We start from the raw sequence: 12,956 nt of genomic DNA, 5'->3' as shown, positions 1-12,956 counted from the left end.
CCACACCGTAACAACGTAACATTGCCACACCGTCTCACAGTGAGTCAACAGAGGCGCCAAGCATTCGGGACCATCAAAAGCGGAGACGCACCACAACTGACACAAAGAGGTGCACACAACGGCATTGAAGGCACGGACTGACACTCCAACGACATCTCATAGAGATAAGAGATTCTACCAAACGCTACCACCTCAAAGCATCCACCAAAGATAGGAGATGCTACCGACTCGACCTCAGGTATATATCGTCCCTTGACTCACCTGGAAGGACATCCTTTATCCTTCATCCCTCACCATCATCCTAAAGAACATCCTTCATACCCCCTTGTACCCTGTGTGCTATAGTCACTTGTCATCAACTTGAGCTGTGTCATCCTCTTCATTGTGACCTTTGCTGAGTGTGCTCAGTTCAGTGAGGGACATCTATCAGTGTTCTTTTTCCTCTTGGAGTCTTGTCTCTTCTTGAGTTGTATTCCGGTCCATAGTGTCTTCTATGTTGTGTCATGAGCATTGAGGACTCTGGGCATTATGTCTAGAGAAGAGCCACCACTTAGTGTGCCAGGCAACCAACCTAGCGCTCGGCGACCTGTAGCCACCAAGGATGCCCACATTGACGGACCACCGCAATAGTGTGACAACATACCACCACACCGTAACAGCGCAACACTGCCACACCATCACAGTGAGTCAACGGAGGCACCAAGCATTCGGGACCATTGGAACCACAACTGACACAAAGAGGTGCATGCAGCAGCATTGAAGGCACCGACTGGCACTTCCACTTACACTCCAACTGTATCTCCTAGAGATACGAGATTCTACTAAGGGCTGCCACCTCAAGGCATCCACCAAAGATAGGAGATGCGACCAACTCATAGTTGCCAGGCGTTTCAGAAACGGCAGGTATGAAACGGGTTTCATACGTTTTGAAACGTTTCATAAAAGGTAAGAAACGGGTACAAAAAGGTTTCATACAAAATAGAAGAAACATGTATATTTTTAACTTGAAATATAGAAAAGAAAAAACTGTTGACATAACTTATAAGAGACCACATTGAATTCATTTCAATAAAAACAAAATACATGTAAGATATGATGATATCACAAATCACGTGGGTGATCACTGATGACTAAGCAGAAATCAAAAGGATCACCACGTGGGTGATGAGTCATGACTCAAAATCCAAGATCAAAATAAATAGCATGTCCAAAGTTCAAACTAAATAACATGTCCAAATAAAATGATACTGGCAGCAGCTGCTAGCTACTATCTGCATCCTCATCTGCATCCTCATGCTCATCCTCATCTGCATCTTTTGTCTTTGCAGCCTCACTCTCAAGGTCACTGCTGGTAGCCGAGTCCTCAAATGCCTCATCCTCTAGAGGTGCAGGTGCACCACTAGTACTAGCCTCTCGAGAAGATCGTGTAGTGCGAGCCGGAGCCATGATCTCCTCATAGAGCATAGAATAGATGTCTCTCTCCTCCTGAGGAATGTCGGGAATCTCCTTGCACTTCATGATATCAATCTTATCTGGATTCACTTGGCGAGGCTCAATGGGATGACCCTTTTGTTCTAGCAATCAGAGATTGCAATGACAAAAGACAAGCCTCTCCAATTGTGCTGAGGAGAGTCTATTTCTCTTTTTCGTGTGAAAAGGAGCCCATGTACTCCAGTTTCTCTCACAAGGCCCTGAACTGCAATCCTGGGAGAGAACTCTCAATGCAATCCGTCTCTACATTGTACACAAAAAATAAAAAAAATAAAAAATAAAAAATAAAAAAAATTTGGATGATGAAAAAAACGCGTTTCATACAGGACGAAACGTTTCGTACGTTTCGAACCTGTATGAAACGCGTTTCTATGCAACTGTGGACCAACTTAACCTTACGGATATATGGTCCATCAACTCACCTTGAAGGGGATCCTTTATCCTTCATCCTAAAGGACATCCTTCATGCTCATCCTTCATACCACTTTGTACCCTATGTTCTGCAATCACTTGTCATCAACTTGAGCTGTGTCGTCCTCTTCACTATGACCTCAGCTGAGTGTGCATGGTACAGTGAAGGTAGTGCAAGTGTTCTTGTTCCTCTTGCAGTCTTGTCTGTTCTTGTGTTGTGTTCCACTCCATAGTGTCTCCTATGTTGTACCGTGAGCATTGAGGACTTCGGACACTATATCTCTATATATCAATCTTCTAACTGCTAACTGCCTCCTTCTGTGCTATCTTGGAAGGACCTTCTTCTTGTCCCATCCAGCCGTTGCTCTGTTAACAAACTGTTACAATAAAGTACATATGATTACAATGGGCGCCTGTGTGCGCTGCCGTCTGTGCACGACTGTTAGTGTGCTGGTCTTTTACACTGTCGGCCTGTGTCCTCCAGCCAGTTCTTCAGGTCCCACCAATCAGCTCGTGTTGGACGCTCAACACTGCAGAGCAAGCTTAACACCCAAACCAACAAGTGGAAAGTATAACCGGGATGCCTGTTTCTCAGCACACTGATGCAGTAAACTTGGTTAAGCACACAATTGAAGACATAAAATTGATCAGCCCCAACCACTGAGGCCAACTTTGACCGAATTTCGACCGCCAAAGTTCAAACAGGTTTGACCAGCTTGTTATATGCAGATTTCAGCTCCCAAAAAGCCCAAACAGTCCGCACATGGTATGTTGTTATCCATACCTGCTGAAAAACAGCTTTAGCAGCTCAAGAATTGAAGTAAAACAACTTCAATAGCTTCAAAACTGAAGAAAAACACCTTCAACAGCTCCAAAACAACCTGTAAACATGTTGTCAAGTAGAGAGAGATCAAAACCAAGTTTGTCATCTGAGATGTGCCCAAAGAAGATGTTGACCAGCAAAAACAGTCCCCAGCCTGCTAGAGCCCAATTTAAGACAAGTCTCCTGCCAAAATAGCTATGCTATATCTGGCCCCTCCACATGCCAAAACCAGCTTCACATGCAAAAACGAGCTATCAAGTGGCCACACATGCATAATCAGCTAGATGCCAGGCGCCCAGCCCTCAAGTGTCTATGTATTTTAAAAATCTGGCCCAATTTGTGTGAATAACTTATAACTTGTCCAGCCTTGTTCCCCATCTTTCATCTTGTACACTGTAAATCCTGTCCAGCCATCACAGTACACCACAGTACGGGCTAGCATCCGTACTTGTTCATACAAGCACTACCCAAGTCCATTACTCACCAGTCTCAATGAGTCTCCTTGTCATGTCATTGGACTCCTTATGGGCACCACCCAGAGATCCATACACGTAGGTCTCTACACGACGCTAGTCCACCCCATAAGTGCCACTTATGTGTTAAAGGGTCTCAATGTGTAAGGTTGAAAAGGCTTGTCAAATATGCCCAAAGTTCATCTCTTTTAGACACCTTCATCAACTTGATAATAGGAGATACGCTAGCCTTGATTGTATCCACCTTGTCCCTAGATTTATGGAGGAATATGAGGAGGGATACCTATCTCATCAATGATGTAGTCAATCTTGAATCTCTAGCTTATTTAAGAGGTTCTCTATGAATGGAGTTGTGTGAGGGTGTTATCATCATTTTGTTGGTTTAGTTCATCATGTAAATAAATGATGATAAGCTCTAATGCTTGTTATTATGTTAATATACTCTCTAATGCATAGTTGCCAGGCGTTTCATGAAACGTGTTTCATAAACGTTTCATTCATTTTCCAGAAGTTTCAAAAACGTTTCATACAAAAAGGGGGGGTACAAGCCTCAAAATTTATATACAGGTTTATAATATGTTAAAAATATGTTGCCTTCCCTGCAAAACAATATTAAACATGCATCATTTACACATTAAAACATGTTTAGAAGCTAAAACTAAAGAATCTGGGTGACTCAATTACAGTGGGCACCCAACTGAGTCACTGACCAATTGGCATAAATAAAATGGCAACATCAAGAATCAAGGTCTGGATTTCATCATCAATAATGGCACTCAAAGTGATCACAAAAAGTTTGAATCCTGAGCTAATACAAAAAAAGTAAACTGAAGTCTGAAATACACAAAGAAAAGCATGCTGAAGCTTGATAGATGCAATCATGCATGAATGATGACAAATAGTAAACTAGAGGAGCTGATTTGTGCATGGCAAGAGATCCTTCAATCAGTTTCCCAATCACCTATAGACGCTTTTTTTTCGAAAAACGTGCTCTCTAGATAGAAAACGTTGAAAAACGTAGGTTTTCCCAGACAGCATGAAAGAAACGCATCTCATTCACATGAAACGTTTTGTTTCATTCAGATGGAATGAAACGCATTTCATTGCAACTATGCTCTAATGTAATGAGAATTCTCTACTTTAATCCACCATAACCCTTGCATTAGCTACAGCTCCACTCATTTTAATCATCATTTGGTATCAGAGCATTGGCATTACACTCTTAGAGCTATCTTGAAGAGTTAATCACCCATCATTAGCAATTTAGCATTAGTATTAGTGTGCTAAGCAAAACTGCAGCTCATAAAATAGTAGGCGACCTTTCAATTTGGCATCTTTCCCAGATTTGAATCCATTAGCTGATAGCTCAGCTCATAGGGATTCTACAACTCAAAGGGTGCGGCCTAATTACAAACACCTGCAGCGCAACAGCGGCTGTGAGCAGCACTATCAAACTGGAGTAAAATCAGAAATTCACCGCTGTCTAGCTTGGGAATCATCTATTGGGCTGAGAGAAGAGAAGCCCTTTTGGGATTCATTGGCTGGTTGGTGAGATCTGAGCTCTTCCTTAGTTTTCTGTTCACAGACAGTAAGTTGTGATTAATGCTAATCAGGGTATGGTTAAAGAGTCTTTCAAACCCCAAGGTTCAAAGGATGGAGTTGCTCTAACTCTGTTTTAGCTCCGGTCATCAAACCCCTTTGGTTTAACACGTCAATTATGTGCTCCAAGATCAAGGTGTTTTCTGCAGAATATTTAACAAGGTGATTTTCCAACAAAAACAAGAGCTTCAACAAGAAGGGCTAAATTGACACAAAGATAAAGAAGCCTCGTGGTTTGTGTGGTAAAAGCAACCATCTAGAAGAGCATTTCTTTCTAAAGAAGAAAGGTCCCCTGGTAGAGCAAAAGGATGAAGCACAGGAGCAACATGAAGAGGCTCTACATGAGGCCAACTACATCAGAGATGATTGGACTTCCTAAAACACCAAGGACACTCGCCCTCACTATCAACTACCCCATAGTGTGGGATCTCACTTTGTTTGTTTTGTACCACGAGGCAACTGAACTTTCATTTCCATAGTGTGGGACCTAGGTAACTAACCACTAGGCATATGGATATTTGTTGCAGGGGGATTTGTTGGAACATTAGTCATCAAAAGTCCCTAGTCACTTATGTGTTAAAGGGTCTCAATGTTTAAGGTTGAAAATTCTTGTGAAATATGCCCAAAGTTCATCTCTTCTAGGCGCCTTCATCAACTTGATAAAAGGACATACGCCAACCTTGATTGTAGCCACCATGTCCCTAGATTTATGGAGGAATATGAGGAGGGATACCTATCGCATCCTTGCATTAGCTATAGGTCCACTCGTTTTAATCATCACCCATGATTTACTTACCATTCTTTGTGTTCCTATCCACGGCCGCCCATATGTATAAGCCTAGCCTCAAATATATTAGCCATAGTTGTCACGTTTGATACGATACCGTACGGGAAAATACGGTGCGATATGAATTTTTTTCATATCGTAAGATAAAATACGGTGTTTTTAAAAAACACTTATAAACTTAGGTATTTCCAATTTTGAGATATGGAGTATTTTAAAAAGGAGGGAAGCAACATAGTACAGAGGAAGCTCAAACAGCCATAGACAAGCAAAAACAAGACCATTAGCCCAAAAAAAGGGATTTTTTTTTGGAAAAAAAAATACTTTTTCTGAAAAACCGTACGAGTCCGTATGGTATCGTATCATATGGTATTTTGTGCGATATGGCATCTTACGCCGTACAGAAACAACTATGATATTAGCCATGTTATGTTATTTGGGTGATAGGAGAGGGCTAAAAGGCGTGTACTTCAAAGAAGACAACAAATTAAATCAAAACAACAGCAGCACCAAAGTAGAAAGGGGTGTTGGAAGTATAGCAAGGAGAACTGAGGGTGACGCAAAGGAAGAAAGGGGTCGCCCAGGGAGTTGGATGGGTGCCGGCAGTGTAGGCAGCACAAAGCAGCCTAAGTGTAGCAAGAAGGAGACGAATTTGTTTTGAGGAAGGGGAGTGTTCCAGCCGAATGGGGTTCTTCAGCTCTCTAACGCCCCATCACAGGTTGATGACATCTACACTGATCTCTCAAAATCTTGAACCCTTGACTTCTAATAAATGAAAATTCCCTTTCAAGTTAAGGGATAATAATTCATATTAGAGCAATAGCAAAAAACAAAAAAGGCACCTGAGATCCAAGTTTTGAATACGGATGCGCTCAACATATAGATCTTTCTCAGCAGCATCAGCACTTCCATTTGGTATCGAATCAACTATTCTGTTGATACTAGAGCTTCTATGATCGAGTTGTTTTGAAGAGATCAACCTTCGCAATCTGAATCATAATGGCATAATGTCACAACAAAGATACTAGAAGACAGGATTTTACAAAAGCAGGAGAGACAAGGGCAGTTCCAATACAAACCTTAACTTCGATACTAAGAAATCCCAGAGACGTGAGATCAAAGAGTCCACCTTCTCCATAAAAAAGAAAGCTGTGGTCTTATCTATACCAATCCCTTGACGGAAAAGAGCATACTGCAATGACAAAACATCAACCTCAACGTGTAGTTTCCATCCTTTACCTACAGATATGCACATGCCATACATAAGACGTGTCCGTGTGTGCGTGCGTGTGTGTGTGGATATATGTACATGTGTACACAGAGACACACACATACATACATGTATGCAGAAGCGTGCATGTACTTGTGTATGTATGTTGTGTCTGTGTGCGAGCGAGCGGTGTGTGTCTGACACGTGTGTGTGTGTTGCTCGCCTTCGACCTGTGTGTGGTTTGCCGTCGACTTGTGTGTGTGCTAGCTGCTCACCTTCAACCTGTGTGGAGACAGAGCATGCTGCTCACCTGTGTATGCTGCTTCTGTTTGCCGTCAACCTCCTCAATCCCTTCTTCCTGCTCGTTGCCCATCTTCGTTGATTTTTCCTGCTCGCCGCTGATCTCCTCCTCTGCAGCTGGCTGTCGACTGTACGCACAGGCTTGTACCTGCGGTCCTGCTGGCCTTCGTCTCTATTTGCTGCCCTTGCTTCTGCTCATCGTCTCTTGTTTCTGCTGACCATCACCTGCTCTTGCTGCCAGGCGGTTGACTCACGTCCCCTTCTTTGGCTCATCTTTGTTGAAGCCTACTTCTTGTTCATAGTGGCTGCTTTTTCAGATGGCATTTTCCCCTCTCATTGCTCTCTCGCCTGCAACATTTCTGTCACACCCTTGAAGAAGGTTTCGCTGAGATCAAAAAAGCTTGGGATGAACCTGTCCCTGAGTTTCGTTTCCGGGTTCCTAGCCATGTATTACTAGACCCTGTGATGAAACTCTCACAAAGAGCTGTGATCCTTTTTTTTCCTGGAAAGATGCCTGCAGCTGCTCATGTTGGGCAGTGGCTTAAAGCCATGCTTGGAGGATGCTTTGTTGAGGGCAGCTAATTTGTTGCTCGAGGCTTCTATGAGGTTCTACTTACTGATCTGTAGCATAAACAAACTATTCTGGAAAAGTCGCCTCTTTTTTTTTGGGCAGCAAATGGTGCATGTATACCCATGGTCACCTACAAAGGATTATCAAAGCTTCATCAAACACAGATGCCCTGTGCGCGGGGAAGTTACGAGCTTCCTGTTTATATGCGCCATGCTTTACCTTTTCTGGCAAAATGGCTCGGCAAAGTGGTTTGCCCTTGCAAGTCTTCTAGAAGTGTCAATAGATTTTGCATCCTTTGGGATCCGGATAAACCAACTCCTTCCCGAGTAGCCTTGGATGCTGAGCTGCGAGGACTTCATGCAAGAAGCTTTCTTCAAGCTCAAATGGGGCAATTTTGCTGGCTCTTGTTTCTCTTGCAGACAGTTTGGACACATGGATCGGAATGCCCATTGGCACTTTTGTAAACGCCGGTAGCCGCAACACCACCTTCACAGGTGGTTCCTATTGTACCGTGCAGCAGCAGAAGTGGGAAAATGTGGCACACGCTTCAAATGCCACACAAGATAGGGGAAAAGTAAAAATTGGCACGACAAGCCTATTGGCATATATGCTATGACTTATGCCACATATGCTATGAGTAGTGCCACATGTGAACATGGGCAAAACAAGGGCAATTTTCTCCCTTTGGGTTTTTCCCCTTGGATATTAGGTGTTAAAGGACACCACATGTATTGTTTTTTGATATTGTGGAGTCAACCCTCTTGCTCCACATATTGTATCCTATCTTCTTTGAGCATCGATCATCACCTCTCTCTCTCTCTCTCTTGAGAGTGCTTACTGCTGTGTTTTCTCTGTGTGCCTCATTCTTGTGCAACCATTACCTAAGAGTGGTATTAGAGCCTTCCCCACAGAGTCTGCTCGTGGCATTTTCCATCCGGCAGCGGCTTTCCGTCACCCTGCGTTCCGTCCGACATCTTTGCATTTCCATCATTCTGCAGCTCTACAGGCCTGCCGCCCGTCCATGCGCCAAGTTGACAACAGCCCTTCGCCGCCCATTTCCACCTCCAAAGGGGGCGGCGCTAGTGGGGAGGGCTCCACCACCGCCCCATCCACGGGTGGCAATCGCACCAAAGGAGGCGGCCCACGGCGGAGCTCAGCCCCACTTTGGGCTTACGTGGCAAAAGACGGATATCACTGAATTTTTGGCGTCATTCCGTCCGGCGGTTTTGCCGTCCCAATTCTGTGTGGCAGCCAGGTCTCCATCGCCATCCAGATCCGACGCCTTCGCGCTCTTCGACTCCCGCCCGTCACACTTGCCTTCTGTACTTCGGCCTTCTGTACTTCGCCGTCTACACGTCGACACAACCCAGCTCCCGTCGCCTCCACAATGCATCTCGCCAAACTGTGCCAGCTCCATTGCCGTCACCTCTCCTTGTCTGCCCATCTCCAGCTCACGTCTTCAGTTTGCCGTATATGCAACCTGCAGCTCATTGGAGAACTTGAAGACTGGAGAAGACCGACACCAGCGCATTGGTTCCAGCTCCCGAACAGCCCGCCATCAACGTGTGCATCTGCATACCCTGTAAAATCAAGGTTCTGGCCGGCGAGGTAACTGATTTTTGGATTCACTACAAGGGGCTTTTGTGTCAAGCTTGCTTTATTGCAGAAATCAAGTGGAAGCAGAAGTGCAGAACAACATAAAGTTGCAGGACACAGAAAATTTCGGGAATTTTTAGAATTTGTGCTTAATTGCACAAATTGCAGTTACAAGAAATTTGGGGCTTTTCTAAAATTAGTGCTTAATCACACAATTAAAGCTCAATGGTACACAGATTTTTAAGGATTTTGTGAATTATGTGCAATTGACACATAAATCAGCCCATTGGTGCTCAAAAATTTGGGGATTTTCAGCATCGCTTATCTGCAACCTTGTGTTCAGGGCAAAACATTTGCACAGGACTTTGTGGTTGCCTGGCATTGGGCCAAAGGATTATGGGGTTATGTGTCAAGTAAAGATGTTCGCCCGGTTGACATAGCACCTAACACGCCTAGCTGTGGTGCTCAACAAGCAACAGTACCCACTCCTCCCTCACAGGATCAGAAGAGATGGGATACTCACGATGCCTAAGCAATGGCTTGGATTACTTTGTCAATAAAGTGATCAATCATACCGCATATCCGGTCTTGCAGGACCTCACGGTGAGCTTGGGATGTACTTGAAAACATGTATTAGGCAAACAATGAGACCACAGTTGCATTTCTCAAGAAAGAGCTTGAGAGCTTGGACATGAATGAAGGTGATAGTATGGCTGAACATTTTACGAAGATCCAGGATCTTCGAGAGCAGTTGCTCAATATTAACGAGCTCATTTCCGAAAAGGAGTTGTTTTCTAGGACATTATCATCTTTGCCAGAAAACTACTTCAACTTCCACACATCGCTCACTCTATCTATGCGGGAAAACCCGAAACCAATCTTGTTTGAAGAGTTGGTTGGTTTATTACCCCATGAGGAGCAAAGTTGGAAGAACAAATCTTCTAGCATGCGTGGTGATGGGGCTTTTGCTGCCCAAGACAAGGGCAAGGGAAAAGCCAAACAAAGTTTCCAGCCAAAGGCTAATTCGAGACAGCCTTGAGAAGAAAAAGAAAAGTGACATGGCTATAGATTCTTCTTCATCACCTGCACGGAAAGATGATGCATCAGTAAATCTTGTGCAGGATGAGTGGACTTTCATTACTTGCAGTTATGATGCATCATTGGAGCATATGTCTCTCAGTGTCAATGAAAGACACGACACATGGTACCTTGACAGTGGTACTTCTAAACACATTACCTCACCGAGGAATTTGTTAAAGAAGCTTATGGCTGCCCCTAAAGGCAAGCAGGTAACATGTGCAAACAATTCTTCTTATCGGTAAGGTGATCCTCACAAAAGCAGATGGTCCATACTTATGTCTTCTAGATGTATCGTATGTGCCAAGGATTAAGAAGAACTTGTTATGCATCTCCTCTTTTCCTAAAAGAGGATATGCAGTCAACTTTGAGGATGACAGATGCACAGTGAAAGACCGTGAAGGTGGCTATGCATTGGTCACTTCCGGCACATTGTACCATGGGTTATATCAGTTTGACAGGAGAGCATGATGCTCATGTGGTTACCACTCTTACACTTGCCATGCACGAGGCAAAATTGTGGCATGCCAGGTTTGGGCATGTGAATTATGGCAGTTTGATGCTATTGCAAAGGCATAATATGATACAGGATTTACCTCATGTAGAACTGCCACCAAAAAATGTATGTGAAGGGTGCATATTGGGTAAGATGCACAGAAATGCATTCCCAAAAGATGAATTAACAAGGGCTGTCCAGAAATTACAGCTTGTGCACAGTGATGTGTGTCGTCCTATGCAGACACCATCTATTGGAAAGCATCTATACTTTGTAATCTTTATCGATCACTACTCCAGATTTGCTTGGGTGTATCCCTTGAAGGCAAAATCTAATGTATTTGCATGTTTTCAGCATTTTGTGGCACAAGTTGAAAATCAAACAGGTTGCAAAGTGCAGACCCTCCGTGCATATCAAGGGGAGGAATACATGTCCATTGCTTTCAAAGCATTTATGGCAAAAAAAGGCATAAAGCATCAATGCATGATGCCATATTCTCCTCAACAAAATGGTGCTGCTGAGAGAAAGAAGAGATCTTTCATGGAAATGGCTAGATGCATGGTTAAAGGCAAAGGATTGCCTCACAAATTCTGCATGGAGGCAATAATGTGTGCTATACATGTGTTAAATAGATGCCCTACCAAAGCATTGAAAACCATAACGCCATATGAGGTCTCGCACGATAGGAAACCTAAAGTTGATTACTTTAGAGTTTTTGGATGCATAGCATATGCACATTTACCTCAACAGTAGAGAGGTAAGCTTGATGACAAAGCAGCTAAGTGTATATTTGCGGGTTATAGCAGTGGCAGTAAAGGCTACCGTCTCTTTAATCCTTCCACACAAAGGATTTTGGACAGCAAAGATGTTGTATTTACTAAACATTCAGACCAGCCATTGGCTGAATTTCTCGGACAGCCACCTTTGGGCCCGCATAACATGTTTGAAGGACTTCTCCCATTGGGAATTGATGGCTCAACAGATCAGCCATCAACTTTGCCTAATGGATAGCATTTGGGTACTCAAAATCAGCCCATGAATGAGCTCATTACACCTCAAAATGTGGAGAAGTAGGAGCAAGAGCGGATAGCAACAGAAGAGGCTAGAGTTGTGCATCGTTGGCTGCTCCGTACTTTACAGGAAATCAAACTTTCAGCTCCACTTGGTAGCAAGACCTGGGCTGGTTCACATAATGCAAGAGAACACGCAGATGTTGCTTCCATGAGTAAACTTTGTAATGCAGATGAACCAAATTCATTTGAAGAGGCTCACGAAGATGAGCATTGGATGCAAGCCATGCAAAATGAGATGGATTCTATCCATAAAAACAGCACATGGGATTTGGTAGACTTCCCTGCTGGCAAGAAGCCCATTGGCACAAAGTGGATTTACAAGTTGAAAAGAAAGTCTCATGGTACCATTGACAAGTACAAGGCCAGGCTAGTGGCCAAAGGATATGCCCAGCAAAAAGGCATTGATTATGATGAGACTTTCGCACCTACTTCTTGTATAGCCACAGTTAGATGTGTTATTGCATTGGCTGCCCATCATGGATGGAATGTGCATCAGTTGGATATAAAATCAGCTTTTCTCAATGGGGATTTGCAGGAAGAAGTGTATGTTAATCAGCCCATTGGTTTTGTGATGCATGGTCATGAAAACAAACTATGCAAGCTTCTAAAAGCACTTTATGGTCTCAAACAAGCTCCTCGAGCTTGGTATGAGAAGATACATACTTATTTGACCACATAGGGATTTCGCAATAGTTTAACAGAGAGCACCCTCTATGTGAAGGAGGATAATGGCACTTTGATTATATGCTCATTCTTTATCTGGATGACAAGGAATGATATGCATAAAATTTCAGCATTCAAAGCTGAATTGCAAACGTCATTTGAGATGATAGATTTGGGATTGTTGTATTATTATTTGGGCATACAATTTGTGTAGACACATGTTGGGATTTATGTACACCGATCAAAGTACATTCAAAAGCTGTTGCACAAATTTGGCCTCCAAGATTGGGTACAAATTAGTAATAAAGAAAGATAACAAAAATCTAGAACTTTAAAATCTGATCTAGGCATGAGCAGAGAGCTCTCGTATCACCCTAATACATCCCTCA

General features: G+C 43.4%; 1 protein-coding gene across 3 annotated transcripts in view; it reads right to left on the bottom strand.

Moving 5' to 3' along the window:
- Positions 1–12,956, bottom strand: part of LOC147628846 (aminopeptidase (DUF3754)) — a 103,211-nt gene that overhangs the window by 22,677 nt on the left and 67,578 nt on the right. For all 3 annotated transcript variants that reach the window (XM_086812005.1, XM_086812004.1, XM_086812007.1), the window contains exons 8-9: positions 6,661–6,773; positions 6,424–6,570 (exon numbers count right to left, since the gene is read on the bottom strand). In XM_086812005.1, coding sequence (XP_086668131.1) covers positions 6,424–6,570; positions 6,661–6,773 — 260 coding nt within the window. The remainder of the gene's footprint in view (positions 1–6,423; positions 6,571–6,660; positions 6,774–12,956) is intronic.

Source organism: Cibotium barometz, chromosome 18, assembly GCF_041138505.1.
Source record: "Cibotium barometz isolate CiBa-2024 chromosome 18, ASM4113850v1, whole genome shotgun sequence".
Lineage (NCBI taxonomy): Eukaryota > Viridiplantae > Streptophyta > Polypodiopsida > Cyatheales > Cibotiaceae > Cibotium > Cibotium barometz.
The sequence above is the reverse complement of the archived record's forward strand: the minus strand, read 5'-3'. Positions and strand labels throughout refer to the sequence as shown.